General features: G+C 42.0%; 1 protein-coding gene across 1 annotated transcript in view; it reads right to left on the bottom strand.

Moving 5' to 3' along the window:
• The window catches only part of ACTN3 (actinin alpha 3), a 115,573-nt gene that overhangs the window by 5,796 nt on the left and 83,000 nt on the right, over nt 1–26,777 (bottom strand). Inside the window, exons 8-17 of the mRNA XM_063437425.1 lie at nt 20,776–20,861; nt 20,486–20,578; nt 19,885–20,115; nt 19,632–19,779; nt 16,253–16,403; nt 15,679–15,787; nt 4,341–4,481; nt 3,938–4,120; nt 2,722–2,856; nt 2,453–2,632 (exon numbers count right to left, since the gene is read on the bottom strand). Coding sequence (XP_063293495.1) covers nt 2,453–2,632; nt 2,722–2,856; nt 3,938–4,120; nt 4,341–4,481; nt 15,679–15,787; nt 16,253–16,403; nt 19,632–19,779; nt 19,885–20,115; nt 20,486–20,578; nt 20,776–20,861 — 1,457 coding nt within the window. The remainder of the gene's footprint in view (nt 1–2,452; nt 2,633–2,721; nt 2,857–3,937; nt 4,121–4,340; nt 4,482–15,678; nt 15,788–16,252; nt 16,404–19,631; nt 19,780–19,884; nt 20,116–20,485; nt 20,579–20,775; nt 20,862–26,777) is intronic.

Raw genomic sequence — 26,777 nt, 5'->3', positions numbered from 1 at the left:
TCTATGACCACAAGTCTCACATGATTTAGGTACCATCCCAAAATAACGTTGTATCCATTTTCTTTAATAACTGTTTAAACTGATAATCTGTGACAATTTTCAAAGATTTCCCTCTAGGAATCATCTCCAAGAATTGCTCTGACCAGGTCTGAAAAGACAACTTTCCATCCCTATTTGGATTTTGTAGCAGAACATATACTCTTCACCTGGCTATTATATTTAATAGCCAGACTTCACTTGGCTATTATATTTATAAGTACAAACAAAGTGAGTTAAAGATGATTCCCGATTTACATTACAGCAGCTTCCCCAGTACTCCATATATACCATAATTAAGGTTCTCTGATTCTCCAGTTTGCATGCCTAATTTCTCTTCATTGAAGTTGTATTTTCATTGAAGTTGTATTTTATCACCGGTCATTGACAGAGATTGAGTGTCTGGTTCATAGTTTAGTAGACGGAGCCCAAGATGCAGAGTAGTGCGGAAAGCAATGGACCAGGTGCACAGTACAAAGGGGATCAGACAAAGAGAGTAGTTGGGGAAGCCAGAGATCAGGACAGGCGGCACAGGTTTAGAAGCGATGATACAGGCAAGGGTCAAAATCAGGATCAGAATCAGGATGCACAGGACATGCTCTGAATGTCTTTACACAATCAGGAGCACAGTACAACTGAGCGAAGAGTAAAGGGTGTGTGTGACTTAAATTAGGGAAGTGGGTGGTCTTGTTATTTGAGGTTCCACCCTGGTCTCCACCTCCTGTACCTTTAACCCCTTAAGGACACATGACATGTGTGACATGTCATGATTCCCTTTTATTCCAGAAGTTTGGTCCTTAAGGGGTTAAAAGACTCTGTGTCGGTTCTTCATACTGTGTGATCGCACATGGTAGCAGCAGCGTTCTCATGAACATACTTCTGTTCTTGCTGTGTTTGGGAGCCGGCGTTCGTATGAACGGAGTTCTGTTTGCAGTATAGGTGAGTAGCACTCGCAAGAACAAAGGTGGCGTTCGTACGCATGGAGTTCTGCCTTCTGTTTCGGGTAATTGGCGTTCGTGCGAACAGAGGTGCTGCTCGCATGAATGTGAGCGGTCGCGTGGGTGATTGAACCGACCGCACTGCCTGGGGGATCAAGCTCCAACACGGCATCCTTGTGGAGTGAGAGAGACGCGGTGTGGGAGGGTGAGGTGGTTGAATGTGGGAGCGAGGTCCTGATATTGAGAAAATCACCTTACAAAAGCATTTTTTCTATTCATTGCTTATTAAAATTAGGATTGCCTACTACTTGTGTCATCAAGAAGTTGTGAATCGTCAGTCCATCTCTGTAGGCAAATCTGCACTAATGACCGTAAGTATATGCAGTACATGGTTCTCTAAATCTTTTTACTCAAAGTTGAGTAGTGCAGATATCAAAGGTGTACAAAATGCATTTTTAAATTTCTACCCAACATACAGATAACCTTTGTGAATTCCATGTCATTGCCTGTGCAAACTGGGCTGACTTGTAGTAAAGTATTAACCCTGATGCAACCAAACCACAGTAAAGTTGTTCTGCAAATGATTTCTGCACGAGCATTATACCTTCATAGGAAAGCATTGAATCAAATCGAGTTGAGGTGTGGTGATCGAATAGCACCAGAAGATGAGCAATCCCAGTGAAAATATAAAATTATATTAAAATCTCCACCCACTAACAGAAAGCAGCGTAGGCCTGTTTAAAACAATGAATCAAATCTAACTGGGTCCATAGGCATTCAAGATTCGAACACATGTACTGTTCAGTACATCATCTAGTAAAGGGAACCTCCCCTCCTTTATCATTATATTTTTATACATATCTTCCTTCTCCTTTTACCTTGCACCCTCACACCTCCTCTGCAAAAAAAAAAAGCAAAAGAGTAGAAAGAAAAAATGGAAATAAGCAGAAAAAGAAAAAAAACTTAGACACACCAATAGATCACAGAAGATAGCACTTGGCGCGAAACACAATCACAGAAACACTAACGAACTACACCTTGGCTATCCACATATAATTTGTGGATGCTAAAATATAAGATTGTGTGCTCATTCCGAGAGAGATGTTGATAACTAAGTGCAGGGAAGAAAACAAGATCTAAAACCACAAGAAGTGGAAGAGTCCCCTCTGCTGTAGCATAGATAGGGTTAACTTTGTCCTGGTTAAAGTTACTATGTTAATTGATTTTTCTTTTAACTTTTTTAAATTTTTCACAAAGATAATCTCTATGTGGTGATTGCAAGCCGTTGTGAAAGACATTGCTAGTGGTAGGCTGGTAAATAGTGACAGGGATGAAAAATTCATGGCAATATGAATATAGATGCCAATATCTACAGCTTATGGCAGGTAATTACCAGCAAATTTGGAAACAAGCCCCCAGTTATTATTAATTTCTGGAAGTATGATTAACAATAATCCATTAGTTAATAAGAAGGATACCTCCATGCTGTAGCTGGTGTGCTTGTTGTCAAAAATCAAAGATTCTTGAATGAGTTGGTGGTCTCCTTCCAGTTTATCAATGTTGGATTTGTAGGAAATAATGTTCTGCTCATACTGTTTGAGATGGTTCATTTGATCTTCCAGTGAACTGCTAATGTCTACAGAAATACGGCCAATTTCCTGAAAAAATGAAATATTGTTTATTAAACATGATTTGGTAAACACTAATCTTTTTAATACATATTTCACTAAATTAGTTTCAGAAATACCTCCATCTTTGTCTGGATCCAGGGTCCAATAACATTGGCTTGTGCAGCAAACTGGCGGCGCAGGCGCTCATTAGCCTGCTGGCGAGCAAGTTCCTCTTGCAATGTTTGGTCTCTGTGGGGAACCAGTTGCTTCACCTGATGGAGTAGATAATGCAAAACTGTTTCATAATGCAAGGGACAACAAGTTCCCAGAGAATGTTAGCATCCAATAAGAATTCTTAATATATCACTGTGTCTATCAAGTATCAAGTATATCCTATTTCAACAGCTATTACTATAGCTAGTTTTTCCATCTATTTCACACTGCTTCTTAATACAAACTATTGGAAATTTGCATGTGTACTCTTATTTTTATTATTATTATTATTATTATTATTATTAATATAATAATTCATGAAAAAGCAGTGTAATAACACAGAGGGGCTAGTATAGGACATCACGTGTCTGTAAGCAAAAAATCATCTTTGTACAAGAAGCATATAAAATAAAATAGAAATAACCACTAATGTTAGACAATATTTTTTGCATATGAAACAAGGGAATCATATGAAAATGATATGGTTTTATGTTAAATCATTCTACTTTAAACTTAGATAATATAGAAGTAGATATTCAAATATGAAAACATTAATCACAATCCTAGGACACTCATAAAAGATAAAGGTTTATGCCTAGTTTGAATTGCTTACATCTCTTAGTGTACAATATTGTTTTGTTGCAATAATTGTCCGTCAATTTAAATTAGTGTTACCTTCTTTTAAATAAACCAAAATTAAGTTAAATAAAGAAAACCTTAGCTGTTAGACATTTTCTAGTATGCATAAAAAAACACTTATCTGAAGAATAATTTGTCAGCTAATCAAAAGGAGTGTGAATGAGTTGCAGGAAATAATGTGACCAAAGAACCATTCTGTGCATGCTGCTATAATTCAGTGCATGCTGCTATAATTCCTTATGATCTCCGTCTGTTATCTAGAAAGGGACCACATTAATAGGGGTTCCTATGTCTAATACAAACATGATGTTTTTATTTTTCGTAAAGATTTGGGCATCACAGTAGTATCATTCTAGTAGTGAACATGCATCTTGAACTTCTACAGCCATGGTAACTTTCCTTCTGTGTTTCAGATACAATATGAGGGTGATACTAGTAACTTGTAATTAATGTTAGTTCACAAAACCCATGTGTACCTATTGATGATTTGAATTTACTTACAGTCTCCCACTTATTAGCAATATCAAGGTGGGTGAGATTGGTGTATGGATTGATACCGGAAAGTTTAATTCCATAAGTCTGGGCAATTTTCTGGATCTCAGCCTGGATTCCCAAAATGGACATCTTCTCTTTGTCAGCTTCTGGAAGAGTGGCTTTAAATTGCTCATGTGCTGTAATGAGACTCTGTAAAACAAGTGAGATAGCAAGATGACTAAATGGGCAGCAGAGTCAATATTTAGTATATAATAAGTGACCAAGATAAAGTAATGAATTTGCTGACAAAAAACACTTTCTTTTGTCTTCTGTATGAGTGAATCCCATTATAAAACTTTAGTAAGATGTCCTACCAAAATACAGAGTAATAATCTGTTTTTTCCGTTTTTCTGTGTTTGTGTCTGTGTACCTGGATCTCCTCAATGCTATGTACAATGAACATATCCTGCAGATCCTCAGTGGCCCCATCCATCCAGTTATTGAAAGGAGCTGCTCTCTTCGCAAACTCAAGATACAACTGGTCAATGGTCTCCAGGAGCTTTTCTACGCGCTGAAAGAGCACAAAATAACATACAATGACTCTTATTATATTGTTACAAATTATTTAGCATTGTAAATACTGCTCTTATTTTTACTTTTAATAATTGCAAATATAGATTTGACAACGAAAGAGATTTTTTGCATGGTTTTTTTTAATTTGTACAACAGTCAGTGTTTAATAACACACTATTTTATTCATATTTTATTGAGAAAATGTATAACAAACATAGTATAAAATACATAATAAAAATATATAAGAACAAATATAACACTAATTTATGACAACACGAGTAGAACAGACCAAGACAACCCATAATTTATGTCAGATACAATTGGGCAGACTAGATGGGCCGAATGGTTCTTATCTGCCGTCACATTCTATGTTTCTATGTCGAATTATTCTGCTGATATATATAGAATCTAAATCTCATAAGAACATATTATCACTGGAATGTTGAATGTGAAGGAACTTATTAAAGTAAAGTATTGATCTTATTTATGAGTCTAGTGTATATAGCCAGAGTTCTGAAGTTGCTACTAAGGTTAATGCCATTTTCCATACCCAACTGAAATAATAGTTGATTCTTAAAGGGATACTCCAGGCACCCAGACTACTTCTACCCATTGGAGTGGTCTGGGTGCCAACTCCCACTACCCTTAACCCTGCAAGTGTAATTATTGCAGTTTTCATAAACTGCAATATTTACCTTGCAGGGTTAAGTCCTCCTTTAGTGGCTCTCTATCAGACAGCCAGCAGTGGGACTTCCGTGTTCATAGAACACGAAAAGTGTTTTAAGCAATGCTGGATGTCCTTACGCTATGTGAGGACCTCCAGCATCGGCGAAATCCCCATAGGAAAGCATTAAATAATGCTTTTCTATGTGGAGGTCTAATGCGCGTGCGCGGCTGAGTAGACGGAGAGTAGGCGGAGCCTGACCAGCACCGAGGGACATCGGCGTTGCACTCCAGTAAGTCAATGAAGGGGTTTTAACCCCTTCAGCAACTTGGGATGGGTGGTGGGAGGGAAAGGGACACTACAGGTTCTTGCAGTGCCAGGAAAACTAATATGTTTTCCTGGCACTGGAGAATCCCTTTAAACTGATCTTTTTTATTATCTTTTGTTTGTAGTTAAGCTGTTTTGGTCGTGGTAGCTTGAGCCTGTATTTTCCCTGCCCTATTTCCATTGGCAAATAATTTGTGTTTAACTCGATTGAGGAGATATGTAGTTTTCATCCATTCTAGGTCTCTCAAACTAGACTGTAAACAAGTTATTTCTTGTTTGTTCGCTGGGGAAGGATTTAGTCTGTTAGTGTGTGTTATGTCTTTCAACCGGTTTAGGATATTTGCATATTCCAGAATTCTTAGTTTTTTTTTTTGTAGCTGGCATGTTTAATGGAAAGACCCTTTACGACTGCTTTTTATGCCTGCCATTGGCACTCCCTGATTGTGTCACCAGTCTTGTTGGTTGAAAAGTATGATTTTATGTCTTCTCTAATTTGGGCTACAATTACAGAGTCTGTTAAGAGCAAACCATTGAGTCTCCAAGACCCCTTCCCTTTGTTGGGGAAGTCTTCTTGTATAGTCAGTGTGATGGGTACATGGTCAGACCACGAGATATCTCCTATGTGCATATTTTTGGATTTAATGCATTAAAGTGTTGTGAACTCAAAAACAGTCTATTCTCGAGTACGAGCAATGCACTGGTGACTAGAACATAAAATCCCGCTATGTAGGGTTGGTGACCTGCCGATGTCGCGAACATAACATTTTCCGTTCGCTAATAGCGAACACGAATTTCCGCAAATGTTCGCGAATGGGGGAACCGGCGAACCGCCATAGACTTCAATAGGCAGGTGAATTTTAAAACCCACAGGGACTCTTTCTGGCCACAATAGTGATGGAAAAGTTGTTTCAAGGGGACTAACACCTGGACTGCGGCATGCCGGAGGGGGATCCATGGCAAAACTCCCATGGAAAATTACATAGTTGATGCAGAGTCTGGTTTTAATCCATAAAGGGCATAAATCACCTAACATTCCTAAATTGTTTGGAATAACGTGCTTTAAAACATCAGGTATGATCTTGTATCGATCAGGTAGTGTAAGGGTTACGCCCGCTTCACAGTGACAGACCAAACTCCCCGTTTAACGCACCGCAAACAACCGCAAACAATCCATTTGCACAACCGCAAACTCCCCATTTGCACAAGGTTGGATACCAAGCTATCCATGTCCCGTTCCTTGTCCTCACTGATGTCATTGAAGGTATCTTGCTCCACCCAGCCACGTACAACACCAAGGGTCCCCGAAAGGTGACAACAAGCCCCCTGGGACGCCTGCTGTGTTTGGTCATCCACCTCCTCAATGCCACCTTCCTCCTCGGACTCCTCTTCTTCAGACTCCTCTCTCTGCATTGCCTCTCTCTGCGTTATTATAAGGTGTGTTAAGTAGTACTATTCTTATCAGTTTAATCCCTGTTATGTCCCCTATCAGGGGACGTGTATATGGCATCAATTTTAGGAACCGGGAGATGGAAAAAGATGCTTGGTCGGTCCTCCTACTTCAAATTTGGGGCACTGCGCGTGCAACCAGATAGGAGTGGTGTGTTAAGTAGTACTATTTTTATCAGTTTAATCCCTGTTACGTCCCCCTCATCAGGCCTTTTTTAGTCGAATGTATCGCCCACTGTCAGTCCCTTTGGGATCTATCCCTCATTCATCTTAATAAAGGTGAGGTAATCTAGACTTTTTTGACCTAGGCGACTTCTCTTCTCAGTGACAATACCTCCTGCTGCACTGAAGGTCCTTTCTGACAGGACACTTGAAGCGGGGCAGGCCAGAAGTTCTATTGCAAATTGGGATAGCTCAGGCCACAAGTCAAGCCTGCACACCCAGTACTCAAGGGATTCATCGCTCCTCAGAGTGTCGATATCTGCAGATAAGGCGAGGTAGTCTGCTACCTGTCGGTCAAGTCGTTCTCTGAGGGTGGACCCCGAATGGGCTGTGGCGATGCGTAGGACTTAAAAAGCTCTGCATGTCCTCCATCAACAACACGTCTGTAAAGCGTCCTGTCTTTGCCGGCGTGGTCGTGGGAGGAGGAGGATTACTTTCACCTCTTCCCCTGTTAGATTCCCGTTGTGCTGTGACATCACCCTTATATGCTATGTAAAGCATACTTTTTAATTTATGTTGGAACTGCTGCATCCTTTCCGACTTGCGGTAATTCAGTAACATTTCAGGCACTTTCTGCTTATACCGGGGGTCTAGTAGCGTGGACACCCAGTACAGGTCGTTCTCCTTCAGCCTTTTTATACGAGGGTCCCTCAACAGGCACGACAGCATGAAAGATCCCATTTGCACAAGGTTGGATGCCGAGCTACTCATGTCCCGTTCCTCATCCTCAGTGATCTCACTGAAGGTATGTTCTTCCCCCCAGCCACGTACAACACCACGGGTACCAGATAGGTGACAACGAGCACCCTGGGATACCTGTTGTGGTTGGTCTTCCTCCTCCTCCTCAAAGCCACATTCCTCCTCTGACTCCTCTTCCTCACAATCCTTTTCCAGCGTTACCGCAGGTCCAGATGGTGACCACAACTCTTCCTCTTCCTCTTCACGCTCATCTACAGCCTGATCCAGCACTCTTCGCAGGGCACGCTCCAGGAAGAAAACAAATGGTATGATGTCGCTGATGGTGCCTTCGGTGCGACTGACTAGGTTTGTCACCTCCTCAAAAGGACGCATGAGCCTACAGGCATTGTGCATGATCGTCCAGTAACGTGGCAAAAAAATTCCCAGCTCCGCAGAGGCTGCCCTAGCACCCCGGTCATACAAATAGTCGTTAACGGCTTTTTCTTGTTGGAGCAGGCGGTCGAACATTAGGAGTGTTGAATTCCAACCTGTCGGGCTGTCGCAAATCAAGCACCTCACTGGCATGTTGTTTCGCCGCTGGATATCTGAAAAGTGCGCCATGGCCGTGTAGGAACGCCTGAAATGGCCACACACCTTCCTGGCCTGCTTCAGGACGTCCTGTAAGCCTGGGTACTTATGCACAAAGCATTGCACGATCAAATTACACACATGTGCCATGCACGGCACATGTGTCAACTTGCCCAAATTCAATGCCGCCAACAAATTTCTTCCGTTGTCACAAACCACTTTGCCGATCTCCAGTTGGTGCGGAGTCAGACACTGATCCACCTATGCGTTCAGGGCGGACAGGAGTGCTGGTCCGGTGTGACTCTCACCTTTCAGGCAAGTCAACCCCAGGACGGCGTGACACTGCCGTATCCAGGATGTGGAATAGTACCTGGGGAGCTGGGGGGGTTCCGTTGATATGGAGCAAGACGCAGAAGCAGAAGAGGACTCAGCCGAGGAGGTTATGGAAGAAGATGGAGTAGGAGGAGTAGAGGAGGTGGCAGCAGGCCTGCCTGCAAGTCGTGGCGGTGTCACCAACTCCTCTGCAGAGCCACGCATTCCATGCTTGGCAGCCGTCAGCAGGTTTACCCAATGCGCAGTGTAGGTGATATACCTGCCCTGACCATGCTTTGCAGACCAGGTATCAGTGGTCAGATGGACCCTTGCCCCAACACTGTGTGCCAGACATGCCATTACTTCCTTTTGCACAATCGAGTACAGGTTGGGGATTGCCTTTTGTGCAAAGAAATTTCGGCTGGGTACCTTCCACTGCGGTGTCCCAATAGCTAAAATTTGTTGGAACACCTCAGACTCCACCAGCTCGTATGGTAAAAGCTGGCGGGCTAAGAGTTCAGACAAGCCAGCTGTCAGATGCCAGGCAAGGGGGTGACTTTGTGACATGGGCTTCTTATGCTCAAACATGTCCTTGACAGACACCTGACTGTGGACAGATGAGCAGGAACTGCTCAAGGCAAGAGACGGAGTGGCGGATGGTTGAGAGGGGGCAAGGAGGACAGCAGTGGTTGACGTGGCTGAAGATGCTGGACCAGGAGGAGGATGGCGGCTTTGAGTTTGTGTGCTGCTTGTACTCATGTGTTGATCCCATAGGCGTTTGTGATGTGCGATCATGTGCCTTCGCAAAGCAGTTGTACCTAGGTGGGTGTTGGACTTCCCACGACTCAGTTTCTTTTGGCACAGGTTGCAAATGGCATCGCTGTTGTCAGAGGCAGACACACAAAAAATGCCACACTGCTGAGCTCTGCAATGACGGCATTCTGGTGGTGGCAACAGCATGCGTTGATTGGCGTGCTGTCTGGCTGACCCCGGGTGCCGATGCATGCTGTCTGACTGTGCCACTAGCTGCGCATCACTCATTTCTTCCAACTGATGTGTAAATAACTCCTCTGACAGATCAAGTAAAGCGGCTGTGGTGCTAGTGTTGGTGGTGGCGGCAGGCGGGCGAGTGGTAACTTGAGAGGTGCCCGAAGCTAAGCTGGAGGAGGATGGTGCGTCAAGGTTCCGAGCGGAAGCTCTAGAGGATTGGGTGTCCTGTGTTAGCCAGTCAACTATGTCCTCAGAACTTTTCGAGTTCAGGGTACGTGACCTCTGAACACTTGGCATTATTCTAGGGCCAAATGGAATCACAGCACCACGACCACGACGGCCCCTGCGGGGTGGCCTGCCTCTGCCTGTCATTTTTTTTCCGATTAGTGGTACTATGCGTGCAAGCTACTGTGACAACAGATATGAGTGGCACTGTGCACTGGCAGAAGTTGGCAGAGTAGACGCTGTAGGCCTGACACACACGCTTGCAGACAACTAACTGCTATTCAATCTATTACAGTCAACATTGTATTTTTTTTTAAATGTACACTACTGTTACACCAGATATGAGTTGCACTGGTGTGACACTGTGCCCTGGCAGGCCCTGAAACGCACACGTGTGAAGGAAACTGGCTGCTATTATTTCCCAGTCAAATTTCTAGTTTTTGTTTTAATATACACTACTGTTACACCAGATATGAGTTGCACTGGTGTGACACTGTGCCCTGACAGGCCCTGAAACGCACACGTGTGAAGGAAACTGACTGCTATTATTTCACAGTCAAATTTCTAGTTTTTTTTTAAATGTACACTACTGTTACACCAGATATGAGTTGCACTGGTGTGACACTGTGCCCTGGCAGGCCCTGAAACGCACACGTGTGAAGGAAACTGACTGCTATTATTTCACTGTCAAATTTCTAGTTTTTTTTTAAATGTACACTACTGTTACACCAGATATGAGTTGCACTGGAGTGACACTGTGCCCTGGCAAGCCCTGAAACGCACACGCGTGAAGGAAACTGACTGCTATTATTTCACAGTCAAAAAAGTGTTTTTTTTTTTAAATGTACACTACTGTTACACCAGATATGACTTGCACTGGCAGGCCCTGAAACGCACACGTGTGAAGTAAACTGACTGCTATTATTTCACAGTCAAGCGGAAGCTGTAGAAGATTGGGTGTCCTGTGTTAGCCAGTCAACTATGTCCTCAGAACTTTTCGAGTTCAGGGTACGTGTCTTCTGAACACTGGACATTATTCTAGGGCCAAAGGGAATCACAGCACCACGACCACGACGGCCCCTGCGGGGTGGCCTGCCTCTGCCTGTCATTTTTTTTTCGATTAGTGGTACTATGCGTGCAAGTTACTGTGACAACAGATATGAGTGGCACTGTGCACTGGCAGAAGTTGGCAGAGTAGACGCTGTAGGCCTGACACACACGCTTGAAGTCACGCTATTACAGTCAAAAGTGTATTTTTTTTTTAAATGTACACTACTGTTACACCAGATATGAGTTGCACTGGTGTGACACTGTGCCCTGGCAGGCCCTGAAACGCACACGTGTGAATTGTATTTTTGTTTTTAATGTACACTACTGTTACACCAGATATGAGTTGCACTGGTGTGACACTGTGTCCTGGCAGGCCCTGAAACGCACACGTGTGAAGGAAACAGACTGCTATTATTTCACAGTCAAATTTCTAGTTTTTGTTTTAGTGTACACTACTGTTACACCAGATATGAGTTGCACTGGTGTGACACTGTGCCCTGGCAGGCCCTGAAACGCACACGTGTGAAGGAAACTAACTGCTATTATATTACGTCAAAATTTTTTTTTTTTTTTAAATGCAAGCTATTGTGACACCAGATATGAGTGGTGGCACTGGGCAAGTGGGCACAGTATACGCTGTGAGCCTGACACACACGCTGGCAGGCAGGCAACTGTAATTAGATTACACAGAAAAAAAAATAAAGCAGACTGATGTTCTAGCCCTAAAAAGGGCTTTTTGGGGTGCTGTCCTTACAGCAGAGATCAGATGAGTCCTTCAGGACTGTAGTGAACACTGAATACACTGGCCTAGCTATCGATTGTCCCTCCTCTCACTAAGAATGCAGCTTCCAAATGAATCTAAAATGGATGCTGTCCAGGAGGTGGGAGGGTCTGGCAGGGAGGGTCTGCTGCTGATTGGCTGGAATGTGTCTGCTGACTGTGAGGTAGAGGGTCAAAGTTTACTCAATGATGACGAATAGGGGGCGGACCGAACATTGCATATGTTCGCCTGCCGTGGCGAAAGCGAACAAGCTATGTTTGCCAGGAACTATTCGCCGGCTAACTATTCGGGACATCTCTACCTGCCACATGTCAACAAAGTCATATTGTAGTAGGGTGCACCTCAGTTTTCGTGTTGCACTGTGTCTTTTGGTGAGGGATTTTTGTGAGATTTCTGTGGAGGATGTTGTGTCCTCCTGGTAGTGGGCCACTGTACCTAGACGTTCTTCTGTAACCTTTACATCAACATATAAGTACTTATCACTCTTAGTACTGTAGATAAACAAGATTATCAAAAACATAAACCAACAAAGATCAACTCAATCAATAAAGCATATAACCAGTTAGCAGTAACCTTTATGTGTGGGAGCAATGAAGCTGCTAACCTTTGGCCAAGTGGCCTGTGATAGAGATTTTGTGCACTTTCAATATAGTCCCTTAGCTGTTGCTGTCGTTTTCCAATTATGAAGAAGCCGGTTGGGAGATTGTGACTAAAGTCTGGCGGTCCCCGATTCTATGCTGCGGTTCCGTCCGGATGTTCCACTCTGCGAGAAGTTGTCTCCATGTTCTGGGGTGAATATGAGCTTTTATGTGCCGTTCCTCCTAACGATGAGTTTGTCTGGGAATCCTCATTTGTAGAGCAACCCTTCTTTCCTGAGAGCATTCCTGATATGCCCAAAAGCCTTACGTTTGGCCAGAGTTGCAGAGGATAAGTCTGCATATAGTTGGATGCCTTTGAACTTATCTGGCAGCAATGGAGTGGACCTCTTCATGGGTTCTTGCAAGGGCATACTTGCCAGCTTTTTGCCCTGTGGCTATGGCCCTTGTAAGGAACTTTGGGTTAAAGACTCTGATTGTGCATTTGGGACTATAATGGTTCATTTACCGAACAGCCGCACGAACTGGAGACCACCCTGGAGCTTGTTAAGCTTAATTGATACCTTGTTGCAATTTCCACTGCAATGGTCTAAGTGTTCGTCTGGGTGGCCGTAATTCCTATCAACAACCATGAGGTGGCGGCCATCTTTTTCGCATGGACGAAAACCGCGAATAGACTTAAGGGGGACTTAAGGGGTCCGAGAATGCCCTGGAACTATTTTCGGCATGAAAACCTTGCGGTTCCCGGTCGGTCCTCCAGCGGCACTTAGCCACGATTCTATGGAACTATTTTCGGCTATAGGACCATGTCTGCGGTCGGTAAAACCTATGACTTCCACAAAATTTGAACCCCTGAACTGATATGGGTGATTTTTGGATATGTTGGTCACCCAGATCAGGGCTATCAGGGTGCCAGGTGATCCGTTACAGTATGTCTGTGTCAGCATATATGTCACTGTGTGTGTGTATAAGTGTCTGTCAGAATATGTGTGTGTAAATGAGAAACTTAAAACTTATCAAGCTTGATAAAGACATGGTTTTCAGGTCGACACGTTGCATTAAACTGCCTTGAAAAAATATCACAGTGAGTGCCTGAGTTTTTTTTTTTCAATGTATACAGATTATATGGGGTTTGCTGATCCATGCTCAGTGCACTCTGTGTTAAATCATGTGATTGAGTGCAACCCTCCTTTTCCTCCTAATATATATGTGTGTGTGTGTGTGTGTGTGTCCGTATGTCTGTTGGTGCATGTGTCAGTTTGTCTGTCAGTGTATGTTTGTGTAAGTATGTAAAAGGTGTGATTGCTTGCCAGTGAGGGGGAGGGGGTGGGGATGGGGGAGATAGGCAGGACTTTTCCTGTGACCGCTCCAGTCTCTCAGTCCACCTGAAGCATATGCCTAATCAGCCTGGTATAAAGTTGATTGACTCTGACTCTGGTGCCTGTGTTGGTGTTTGTGATCCAGTGTTCTCAAGTCAGCTCCTGACCTTGGCTTTTTCTTATTGTGTGTCTTGACCTCTGGCATCCTCTGACTTTGGCTTACCCTCGTTTATCCTGACTTCTGGCACCCTCTGACTTTTGGCTTACACTCAACGATTCTCCTGCTTGTGTCCTTGCCTGTACTGCTACTTGGAGCAATATCCTGCACAGCCCCTGTGTACAGACTCAGAGGCCAGGTGAATTCTTACCTGACCTCCTTGGCCTGTGTTTATTTGCAAGGGTGAGCATATATCTCTGCATACCGGACTCCACATCAGATAAGATCCAGACAGAACCAGCCAGTCCTTAGGCCCCCAAGACACAAGGGTAACAGTGCATCTGCCAGGGCATTTGGGGGTGACATTTTTTAAACACCCTTTGCCCCCGGAAAGTGCTGCCCAAGGCAAATGCCTTGTTAGCCTTGCAAAGCAAGTTAGCCTTGGGAGCAAATACCATCTTACCATCTTTGATCTTAACTTGAGTCTTGAGGATATTAAAACAGTGGATAATCTTTATTTTATTTAATAAAAGAAAGACACAAATCCTTATCAGAAATATATGTTAAGTCCTTCTCCCATTTCTTCACTGCAGGAGGAATAACTGAACAAAATTTTGTTCTCATTATAGAAGATACTGCTTTTACAATTTTGCCACTGAACATTTTTCTCATTATCTTTCCTTTTCGTTATCCAAAACTATATTTAATAACATTGGTATTTATACAGCGCCAACTTATTCCGCAGCGCTTTACGGTAAATATTCTTTCAAGAAGCTTATGGCACACACATATTTGAATATCTCTCTGTTAGGGATATCCCATTTCTGTACTAAATTATTCTACAATATTACATTAGAATTATCATATGTCTCTTATAGAATGAACATCTTGTTTACTCCAATATTAGAGGTTAATATCAGGCATAATTAGTTTTAATATTTTGATATTTAAGCCATGAAAAATATGGTACCTTCACCATCTTCAGCAGGGGTCCTCAAACTGTGGCCCTCCAGATGTTGCTGAACTACAACTCCAATGATTCTTTAAATTACATAGATCGCAAGAGAATCATGGGAGTTGTAGTTCAGCAACATCTGGGGGGCCGGAGTTTGAGGACCCCTGATCTACAGGGACACTCGACTACCCAAAAAAAAGAATACAAATCACTGTTTAGTAGATATATCACCAATGTAAACATGCATGCATCTGATTTAACAGTTTTTTTTTCCATTACAATAAGCTTGTAAAAGTTGCAATTCTCTTGTCTGAAGCCTTTACAAGCTTTTTCCGTCTAAGTCATCTCAGACTTTATGTGGCTGTCCAATTACAGTCTTCCCAATGGGCACAATGAAGTCTTTGAAAGGCAGTTGTTCTGAGCATTTGCCTGCCTCTTGAGTTTAGCTCCAATGAGCTAAACTACAGGAAGTAACATGACCAGTAGTCTGACTGACAGCCAAGGGTGGGTGTACCAAGGTTAATTTGAAAAAAGTGCCAATTTCTAAATTTATAGGGATATACACTAAAGTGAAGTTCAAATAGCCAAACTTAAAGTCAGAGAATTTTCCATTTTGGCTTCCCTGGCCTAAAATTTTAAATTAACGTTGAATCCTCACTCTAGTGAATAACCCCATTGATTTTATTTTTCACACTTTGCAAATGCAGATTACTTAAATATGGGAGATAAGTAAACATACTATAAAAATTCATGGGAACTGATGTATCTCCTTTAGATATCTAAATCTGTCCTTCTTTTAGTACTGTACTGAATTATTTTCTTTTCAGACTATTAGCATCTATCTTTTACAATTTCTTTGTCTTCAATTATTTTTATTTTTTTTACCTCAAGGGCATCCCTCCTCTTCTGTGTAAGGGTACCAAGAGTGTCCCACTGGTCACAGATAGCCTGGCAACGGCTGTTAACAGCGGCAGCATCATGATAGTCTAGCTCACTGTAAACATAATAAATTAAGACAACCTGTTACATGGAGATTAATGATTTAAAGGAAGTGGTTGATATATGGAAAATCATCACATAAACAGGGATATTTCATGAATATTAAAGAGGATTCATAGCACTTCTCCTATGCAAGATCAATGATTTGTGAACAAATTATTCAGTGGCAACACCCAAATAACTGCATAAGTCGAGTGCTTGCAATAAATAAAAAGGTCTTTTTATATGGTTGCTATGAAATCCCAATAAAATAAGTGCTTCACCCACACATTATTTGGGTGTTGTAACTGGATAATTGCATTCACTTTTTTGGTTGGGATTATGGGGGGAGTATCCATGCACGTGTGGTAGCTGCTCTTTCAGAAAATATCTATTTAAAGCACCAGTTCACATTTGTTTGAAACAAGATCAATGATTTATTTCTGATAATCTTTTTCTTGAGAATTATGCTCAGACTCACTTTAACTCCTGAGCAATAGCAGCGATCTGCTCCACGCGATCTTGGTGAGCTGCCAGATCACTCTCAAAAGCCTCATGCTTACGCACCAAAGCACGGATCTCCATGAGGGATGCTGATTCATAGTCTCGCTGAGATAGTAGTTCTTCCTTTCCTGTATAACACAATACAGTTACGTAGACTGAAAAGAGACTTGTGTCCATCAAGTTAAGACTCTATGACCTCTATTTTCAAACCCCAGTTTGAAGCACTTTGCAATTTTGCAACTAACTAGGAAAAAAATGACTTCTCAACACCAGAATGCCTGTCACATCTCTTCTTGGATCAAGAAGTTGTTACCCCACATATTAAAAAGTCTATCCCTGAATATTTTGCTAAACTAACAGATTCACATTTGTTAACCTTCATAACTAAAAACTTTCATTAATTTATTAAAGGGGCACTCAAAACAATTTTAGCTTAATTAAGTAGTTTTGGTGTATAGACTGTGCCCCTGCAGTCTCACTGCTCAATTCTCTGAAATGAACAAGTTTGTTTACTTTGTTTATACTGTTCTTGACACACTACATATATCTTGCACAGTCTTCCTAAATACTTCCTGTACATTTTGTTTCATTTAGAATTTCTAACCTCCTGCTATATTAATAGCCTTGTAGACTAGGGGTCGGCAACCTGGGGCACGTGGGGTACATTTGAGCGGCACGCTAGACTGCTGACCACTCTTCACAAAGGGAAATTTGCGCACCAGCGGAACTTCCAAAATTACCAGATTGCAAGTGCGACATGGAGTATCGCGTATTAGCCTGCTCTCACCTCGGCTCCAGTGAGCTCCGCCACTGTCTGCCATGCCTCCAGCCCTCCCACTCTGTCAACAGCATGCTCTGCCTGGAGGATTTATTAACAGGTCACAACTTGCTCCAAGCAAATCTGTGTGGGGCTACTTGTTTGTGAGCCATTCAGCAGCAGTAGTCCCTGCATAGGAGTCACTTCTGCTGCTGACTGTCTCACAAAATTGCCTTGACCCTTGTGTCTGTCACTAATACTACCCTTGTGTCTGCTACTACCACTTCACTTAAGTCTGCATGTCAGTCCCTGACCCTAAATACTGTCAGATAAATTGGTTTAATTTACCTGGTGCCAGTGCCACATTATTTTTGTTACATACAAATGCTCACCAGGGCATTTGTCCCCAAGAGCTTGCAATCTAACTATAGTTAACTTTACTGTGATATGAAGAACTGTCTATATCAGATAGTTTTATTTATATATGTATATAAATAAAACTATCAGATAGTCGGATATAAGCAAAGGCCGTCTTATCTCCTGAACTGTTTCTTTGCCTCTGACAGTCCCATAACCCCTAACTGCATAGGTTCAGGTTCAGACTGCACAGAAGGGCCAGGGACAACAGGATTGGAGAAGCGAGCTTCCAGTGACATGTTCCTAAGTCGGTTATGGATATGCATCACATAAGTGATGTATTAATTTAACCTCCCTGGTAGTTCTTTGGCTGCAATTTCATCAATGATAGCTTCAGATAATCCCCCTGCAAATGCGTTATTAATCCGTTATTAGTCCAGTCTACCCAGAAACCAGAGTGCGGAATTCTATGGCATAATCTGAGACAGAACAGCGTTGTTTTCCCTTCCCAATGGTTTAAACGTTAATTTGATTCCGCAAGGAATTCCTGGTAATTATAGGCAATAGTCCTATTACTCTCCCATGATGGATTGGCCCAAGCTAAGGCTTTACCTTTCAGTTGGTTCATTAAGTACCCAATTTTAGCTCTATCCATGGTGAAGGACCCAGATGAGGCTTCAAAATGGTACTCAATTTGATTAAGGAATCCCCAACATTCTTGAGTATAAACCTTCAAAATGCGGGGTCAGGGACACAGAATGAGACAATGATGAGGAAAGCCAGAAGTCAAGGATACCAGAAACAAGGGAAGTCAAAATGAAGCCAAAGTCAAATACCAGAAAAACGCAATCAGGAACACACTCTCGGATAACCAGCTAGTGGAAACCACGACAGGGCATTGACAAAGGTAATTTGGGTTTAAATAACCCTCCTTAGGCTGTAATTGGCTGTCTCTGACCTCTGACCCCAAGACGTACGTGCGTGTCTATGACGTGACGTCGCATGCACGTTGGCACAATCTTGATAAAAATCCGAACTGCAGCAGCCGGCATTCCTAAGAACGTCGCACCCGCTGGGGACCGGAATGGAGGTAGACCAGGCAGCTGCCAGCTGGGACCAAAGTAGGTCAGAAATATCTCTGTCGGTGTGGCTGCTTCGTTTCTGTGCAGCCACGCCGGCAGAGGAGCCGGGAGCCGTGACACTCTGTGAGGCATTCATATGCTCCGTAAACAAGCATGAGCCCTGTGATAAACTTAAATTCTGTAAATTACTATGCGGGTTCATGGTTAGAAGGCAGTGAAAGGCTCTCAGTCAGTCACTGTCCTAATCTCTGGTATGCACTGGTATGGTGTGAGGTGGAAGCATAGTTCTGTCTCCCCCACATCATCATTGGAGGCCAGGCCCCTGGGGACAAAGATTGTCTGCTAAATGGTGAGTAAACTATTAAGAAGTGATGTAGATCCTGGCACCTATGGACTCCAGACAACATAACCAATTAAATAAGTTGAAGTGGTTATGGTGCCAACAGTGTTCCTTTAATTATTGTGTACATATGAATATAGTTAAAATGGGAAAATTATTTTTGTACCTTTTCTTGAAGCCTGTTTTGTAATTGTGTCCAGGGCCAGATTAAAAGCCCAGTGGGCCTGGTGCTGACAATTATGATGGGGCCTAATTACAGAATCTTATCGACCAAAAACACTAAAACAGTCATACCTTTCAAGCGTCATGTATCTGACGTAGATGGTTTTGGAGGGAAACTGCAACACCATCACTCATCAATGCATAAAGGGAGGTCTGAGATCCTATTGGTGTCTCTTAATGGACAACATAATTTGCTAAATGATATCAGCCTGCATCTCCTGTTCATCACATATGAGCAGAACAGGAAGCAAATGGGAGGTGTCAAAATGATATGATCTTTAAATAAGTAAATACATAATATTTGCTTCTACTTTAATAGTTCCATGGTATTAATAATACTGGAGTATACATAAAACTATTCTGAAAAACAAATATATTTCTCAGTGTAAAATTTCATGCTGAAAAGCCAAATACTGTTTATCTACAATTGCAATATGTTTTTCCCTCTACTGAGGTACAGTTGGATGTGCGGATTCACTTATAAGTTATGCTTTGGCAATTTTTACTATATAATACATGGTTTACCACCCAAGGTATTATGTCTTTCTTAGAGCTTTGACATTTCTAAGTGAGTGATACCTCACCTAGCCTTACTTACCTCTAGTCCAAGACTCATGCAGGGAAGCTTTTTGCTTAAACTTTTCAGCCAGATGTTCTAGACGTTCCAGTCTCCTAATTTCTAGTAAAAGCCACTCCTCGTAACCCTTTTCTACTTGCTCCAGTCCTTTCCATGCGTTTGCAATGTCCTGTGACAAAAATGGACAATGTCAGACGATATATGGGCTGTGTCAAAAAAGTGTGTGAATCTTGCTTGGTTACAAGCAACAGACCTGCAGCTTTGTTATACTCACGGACACCATCTTGCCCTCTGAGGGCATGAATGCAGGCCGGTTGCTAAGTCTTAGCTTGGTCTGCAGAGTGTTGAAATTAATTTCCAGCTGGCACTTCTCCTGCACACGGGGTGGCTTGTGAACTCTCCTATAGTCCCTAAAGTCCTCCAGCTTCTTCTGCATTGCACTCATGGATTTCTCTGGGGACCTGTTCTCCAGCCAGGGGATGGTACGGCGGATCCATTCCAAGAGCTGAAAATTAGGATTGATTATTAATTTGAGATCTAATACATTATTAAGTGAACAGTGGGTGAGAAGTTATTGTACAGTAAACCATCCACTAGTTAAAGCTACAGATAAATATGTAACGTATATTGGTGAAAATGCACAGCTGATGGCATGCATAGAAATATGACATAATGAATAGGTTAAAACTTGTGCCATTAGAAAAGGAACCTGTAACACTGTGTTTAATGTAATGTAATACAAACCTTAATTCCAAACAAAGTTATTTTAAATTAGTTACTAAGTAACAAAAGAACATGACTATAGAAAACAGCTCACTCATAAAAGCATGTTAAAATAAATGGATGGAAATAAGAACCTATTTAAACATACTAACCTCGCTTGCTAACTTCTCATATTCTTCCATCAGCTTCTCATTTTCTTGGTTAACAGCTAGAACCTTACAGATTCTGTTTGCAGCAGTTTCAGCCTGTGTAAGAACAAGTTTACTTTAGTAACATTTTGCATTTTATGTTCCTTTCTTTCACCTTGCATAAATACATATGCAACAAATAAACAGTTTTGTTATGGTCACTTTGTTAACTTGATCAAAAGGCCTGCTTAGTTAAACTAATTTTTTAACAATATTTTGTAAATGTAACGTATGCACATAAATCACTTTCTCACCTGCTCAGCACCAGCAAATGCATGGTAGAAGCAGGATACGTATGTCATGATGGCCTTCTCATCTGGTTTGGGTGTATTCACAATATCTAACCGGAAGAAGACATATTTAATATATTACACTAATTATTAATACACTACATGTTACAAATGCCACTATATATATAAACAAATGTACCTTGCACTCAGGCTTCAGTTATGTGACCGGGTGCATCACCGAGGCTCCAATATCCAAAAAGTAGTGATGGTAGGCTGCACTCACGGATTCTTTAAAACGTAACTTTTATTTTTAGTGTTAAGAGCAGATCAACGTTTCAGTCCCTCTTGTGGACTTTCATCAGGACCATCAGGACCCTAATGAAAGTCCACAAGAGGGACTGAAACATTGATCTGCTCTTAATACTAAAAATAAAAGTTACGTTTTAAAGAATCGGTGAGTGCAGCCTACCCTCACTACCTTATATATATATATATATATATATATATATATATATATATATATATATATATATATATATATATATATTTTGTATTGACCCCGAACATATTTGTATAATGCTATAATATCCCCTATGAGGCCCCATTTTTCTAAAGTAACATATTTAAATTTGTTAAACTTTCTTCATAACAAAAATCCTCCTTTTCATTTATTAAGGGTATATGCTAGGCACCAAAATTTTTTAGCTTAATGAATAATTTTGCTCAGGGCAAATCCTGGGTGGGTGCACGGGGTGCCAGGAGGATGACCTGTCGTAGGGAGCCCAGCAAAGTTGTCAGCTGGCCACTTAAGGGCGCCCCCGGAGCGCCACTTATTTAGTAAGGCAAAGTAGGTACCTGCTTATCATAGAGGGCAGGTGCCTACTCTGCAACAATATACTGGTGTTATGTCCGATTTAGTCACCCATAAGATTCTGTGCCGCACCCTTATTTGGTGATGCTGGGAGCCGAAATATGAAATAATTCTGGACCCACATGACTAAACAGCGTGAGGGAGGAGAGAGGAGCAGGAAGAGCATCAAAGACACTGGACCCCAGGGAAAGGACCCAGAGGACTCCTAAAGGTAGGAGTAGCAAGCAATAAAATTAATTTGTGAATGTTTGTAAGACTGTGTAAGTGTGTGTATGTCTGTCAGTGTGTTACTGTCAGTAAGTGTGTGTCTGTCAGTGTGGCTGTCAGTGTATGTGTCTGTCAATAAGTGTTTCTGTTATTGAGTGTGTGTCTGTCAGTGTGTGTGTCTCTGATAGTGGGTCTGTCAGTAGGTGTGACTCTCAGTAAGTGTGACTTTCTGTGTGTCTGAAAGTGTGTGTGTGTATGTGTCTTTCAATTAGTGTGTCTGTCATTGGGTGTGTGTCTGTCAGTGTGTGTTTTTTCAGTGAATGTGTCTGTCAGTAAGTGTGTGTGACTGTCAGTGTGTGTGTCTCTGTCAATGTGTGTGTCTCTGACAGTGTTTGTGTCTGTCAGTGTGTGTCCTGTCAGTAGGTGTGACTGTCTGTGTCTGTCAGTAAGTGTTTGTGAGTATGTGTCTGTCAATAAGTGTCTGTCATTGAGTGTGTCTGTCAGTGTGTGTGTTTTTCAGCTAGTGTCTGTCAGTGTGTGTGTGTCATTGAGTGAGTGACAGTGTGTCTGTCAGCAGGGCCAGCCTTTGGGGTGTGCAAACTGTGCGATCACACATTGCGCCATAACAACAGAGACGCCCTGCGGCCAACACAGCTTGCAAGTTGGGGACACCAGCATATTAAATGTAAACTATTCCCTGGTGGTCCACTGGTGTGAACCAACAGTAGGTGTAGTCAGATCATATCCTCTCCCTCGTAGTTCCGGCGCTCAGTTAGTGAGTCAGAGCACAGGCTCAAGGATTCTCTGACTGTGCTCTGACTCAACATTGATCGGGTATTATGATCTAAAACAGGACATGCGATTCTTTTAACCACGGGACTGCTGGGGGAACTGATATAGGATACCACTGGACCACCAAGGTCATTTGAGGGGGTATTTGTGACCAAGCACTAGAATGAGGGGGTGCTTCAGGGAAGATTTTCACAACTTGGAACAAGGTATGAGTCAAAAGAGTGAGTGGCTACTTTAGAATGCAGTCTTGAAAAGCTCCCAGCCCTAGAAACCCCCTCAGTATGTGGCTGACAAAGGAACTGCTGAGTGTAGGTGGTGTTATACCAGCAATACTCTGCTGAGTGTAATTACCTACCTACCCTGTCACCACACCTGAACATCAATTTAATTAACCCACCCATCAACCTGCTGCTCTACATAATTCATTTTCTGCACTTTCAGAGTGTAATGGTGTTATGGAGACAGGCACTGAGGGTAGTGGTGTTGTGGAGAGAGGCACTGAGGGTAGTGGTGTTGTGGAGAGAGGTACAGGCACTGAGGCTAGTGGTGTTGTGGAGAGAGGCACAGGCACTGAGGCTACTGGTGTTGTGGAGACAGGCTCAGGCACTGAGGCTAGTGGTGTTGTGGAAACAGGCTCAGGCACTGAGGCTAGTGGTGTTGTGGATACAGGCTCAGGCACTGAGGCTAGTGGTGTTGTGGAGACAGGCTCAGGTACTGAGGGTAGTGGTGTTGTGGAGACAGGCTTGGAGACTATGGTGAGGCCTAATAGAAAGCAGTTGTTGTTGGGGGATTCCATCATAAGAGGTGTGGAGATGGACAATAGTGGTCTTGTGAAGTGTCTTCCCGGAGCTACTGCTCACAGAGACAGGAGACGTAATACGAGACGATTTGTAATATTGTTAAGCGAAGGAAAACAGGAAGGGGAACTGGATGTACTTGTCCATCTAGGGACAAATTACTTGGCTTGCAATGAGGTTTCAGAGGTTAAGGAAGTTTTTAGTGTTTTTGCCGATGATATACGGCAGGTTGCTTCCACACTGTCATTCTCTAAAGTTCTGCCTGTGCAACACTCAAAACGACAGGCAGATGCGTATTAGGGACTTTAACTTGTGGCTTGGTGAATGGTGTCGGGAGCAAGGATTTGGCTTTATTTCTCATGGTAGCTCTGTTTGGAATGGAAATAAACTGTACAAAAAAGATGGTTTGCATCTTTCTCAAAAGGGAACAAATGTTCTCAGTGAGCAGTTCAGAAGTTTTGCTAGGATGTATTTAAACTAGGAGGGGGGGGGGGGCAAACGGGTAATAAAACATCAATTGTCCCCCAAAACAAGGGCAGAAGGTGCCTGTAGTAAGTGTGTTAAAAAATGATAAGCTTAGAGTCATGCCTACAAATGCTCGCAGTTTAGGGAATAATATCCATGAATTTGTGGCAATAATGGCAACTGATAGTGTAGATTTAGCAATACCAGGGTACTCTTTGCACTACTGAAGGCAACAGAAAATTGCATTAGGCTTGTCAGTAAAAGCAAAACATTTAAGAAACCACTGTGGTACTCCGCAGATGTGGCCAAAATAGTAAAAAACAAAAAGTTAGCATTTAGTAATTATAAAAAAACCCAGAGTGAGGAAGACAGAATGATCTATAAGATTAGGCAGAAAGAGGCTAAGCAAATCACACACAGAAGAGAAAATAGCACAGTCAGTAAAAAAAAGGGGGACAAAACATTTTTTAGATACATAAATGAGAAAAGAAAAGTAAAACAAGGATTAGTTAGATTAAAAACAAAAGAAGGAAGGTATGTAGAAGAGGATAAAGGTCTAGCTGACTGCCTCAATTAATATTTTTGTTCGGTATTTACAGATGAAAGTGAAGGAAAGGGGCCTCAGTTAAGAAAAAGGATAAATGAGTCATTTACTACACGTGAGTTTACAGAGGAAGAGGTTCTATTTCAACTGTCAAAAGTAAAGACAAATAAGTCATAGGGAGGAGTCAGGCAACTATAGGCCAGAAAGCCTTACTTCAGTAGTGGGGAAAGTGATGGAAACCATGCTAAAGGATAGGATTGTTGTACATCTAGAAACACGTGGATTTCAAGATCAGAGACAACATGGGTTTACTTCAGGGAGATCATGACAAATTAATCTTATTGATTTTTTTTGATTGGGTAACTAAAATTATAGATCAGGGTGGTGCAGTAGACATTGTAAACTGCAATCTTTAAGTTTGGATTCCAATATTGTTGAATGGGTAAGGCAGTGGCTGTGTGACAGGCAACAAAGGGTTGTAGTCAATGGAGTATATTTGAAGCTTGGGCTTGTCACCAGTGGGGTACCTCAAGGAGCTGTACTTGGACCCATTCTCTTTAATATTTTTATTAGTGATATTGCAGAAGGTCTTGATGGTAAGGTATGTCTTTTTGCTGATGATACTAAGATATGTAACAGGGTTGATGTTCCAGGAGGGATAAGCCAAATGGCAAATGATATAGGTAAACTAGAAAAATGGTCAGAGTTGTGGCAACTGACATTTAATGTGAATAAGTGCAAGATAATGCATCTTGGACGTAAAAACCCAAGGGCAGAGTACAGAATATTTGATAGAGTCCTAACCTCAACATCTGAGGAAAAGGATTTAGGGGTGATTATTTCTGATGACTTAAAGGTAGGCAGACAACCAAGCATTCTGCTAGCAGGAAATGCTAGCAGAATGCTTGGTTGTATAGGGAGAGGTATTAGCAGTAGAAAGAGGGAAGTGCTCATGCCATTATACAGAACACTGGTGAGACCTCACTTGGAGTATTGTACGCAGTACTGGAGACCGTATCTTCAGAAGGATATTGATACCTTAGAGAGAGTTCAGGGAAGGGCTACTAAACTAGTTCATGGATTGCAGGATAAAACGTACCAGGAAAGGTTAAAGGATCTCAACATGTATAGCTTGGAGGAAAGACGAGACAGGGGAGATATGATAGAAACATTTAAATACATAAAGGGAATCAACACAGTAAAGGAGGAGACAATATTTAAAAGAAGAAAAACTACCACAACAAGAGGACATAGTCTTAAATTAGAGGGACAAAGGTTTAAAACTAATATTAGGAAGTATTACTTTACTGAGAGGGTAGTGGATGCATGCAATAGCCTTCCAGCTGAAGTGGTAGAGGTTAACACAGTAAAGGAGTTTTAGTTTGGAGAACCACCTTTTTTTTTGCTTTTGGTTTGTCTTTTATATTATTCAAAAGAAATGGAATTCTGTAACTGGAGTGCAGTCCCTTTTATTTGATATTGATGTGTTCAGTTTGCGATTATGGTTATGTTCATATGTATATGGGATTGCATGTCTAGGCATCTATGCGTGTGTGTATGCCAGTGAGTGTTTTTAAATCAGTGAGAGTGTGTCTGTCCTTGAGAGTGTCTGTCAGTGTGTGTGCCTGTCAGTAAGTGTGTAAGTGGGTGTCTGTCAGCAATTGTGTCTGTCAGTGAGTGTTTCAAATCAGTGAGTGTGTGTGTCTCTCAATGAAAGTGTGTGGCTGTCAGTGAGTATGTGTCTATATGGAGAGTTACAGTTGTTGCAAAGGGGAGGAGTTAGTAAAAAATGTCCATGCCCACCTGGGGGCGCCCAAAATTTCTTTGCACCAAGGCGCCTGTGACCCTAGGATCGACCCTGGTTTGACTGTATCGATCGTGCCTATAAATCTTCTTGATAAAAGTCTCTTACTTAGACTGAAACGTTGATTGTATTATGCACTAACTGAATAAATAGCAAATACCTTAATTTCAACATAAATCCTTGAGTGTGCCTTTTCTCGGTAGATGGATGTGTGGCTTAACAAAACGCAACAGTTTTGTTTTTGTCCCCATTTTTCATGAGCTGACCTTAAAGATCTAAGACTTTTTCTTTGTGCAGAAAAGGCCTTTTTCTCTCAAATATTGTTCACAAATCTGTCTAAATCTGTGTTAGTGAGCAATTCTCCTTTGCCAAGATAATCCATCCACCTCACAGCATGATTATTGCACAGGTGTGCATTAGGCTGGCCACAATAAAAGGCCACTCTTAAATTATTATTATTATTATTATTATTATCGCCATTTATATAGCGCCAACAGATTCCGTAGCGCTTTACAATATTTTGAGAGGGGGGGGATGTAACAATAA

Source organism: Pelobates fuscus, chromosome 12 (assembly GCF_036172605.1).
Source record: "Pelobates fuscus isolate aPelFus1 chromosome 12, aPelFus1.pri, whole genome shotgun sequence".
NCBI lineage: Eukaryota > Metazoa > Chordata > Amphibia > Anura > Pelobatidae > Pelobates > Pelobates fuscus.
The sequence above is the reverse complement of the archived record's forward strand: the minus strand, read 5'-3'. Positions and strand labels throughout refer to the sequence as shown.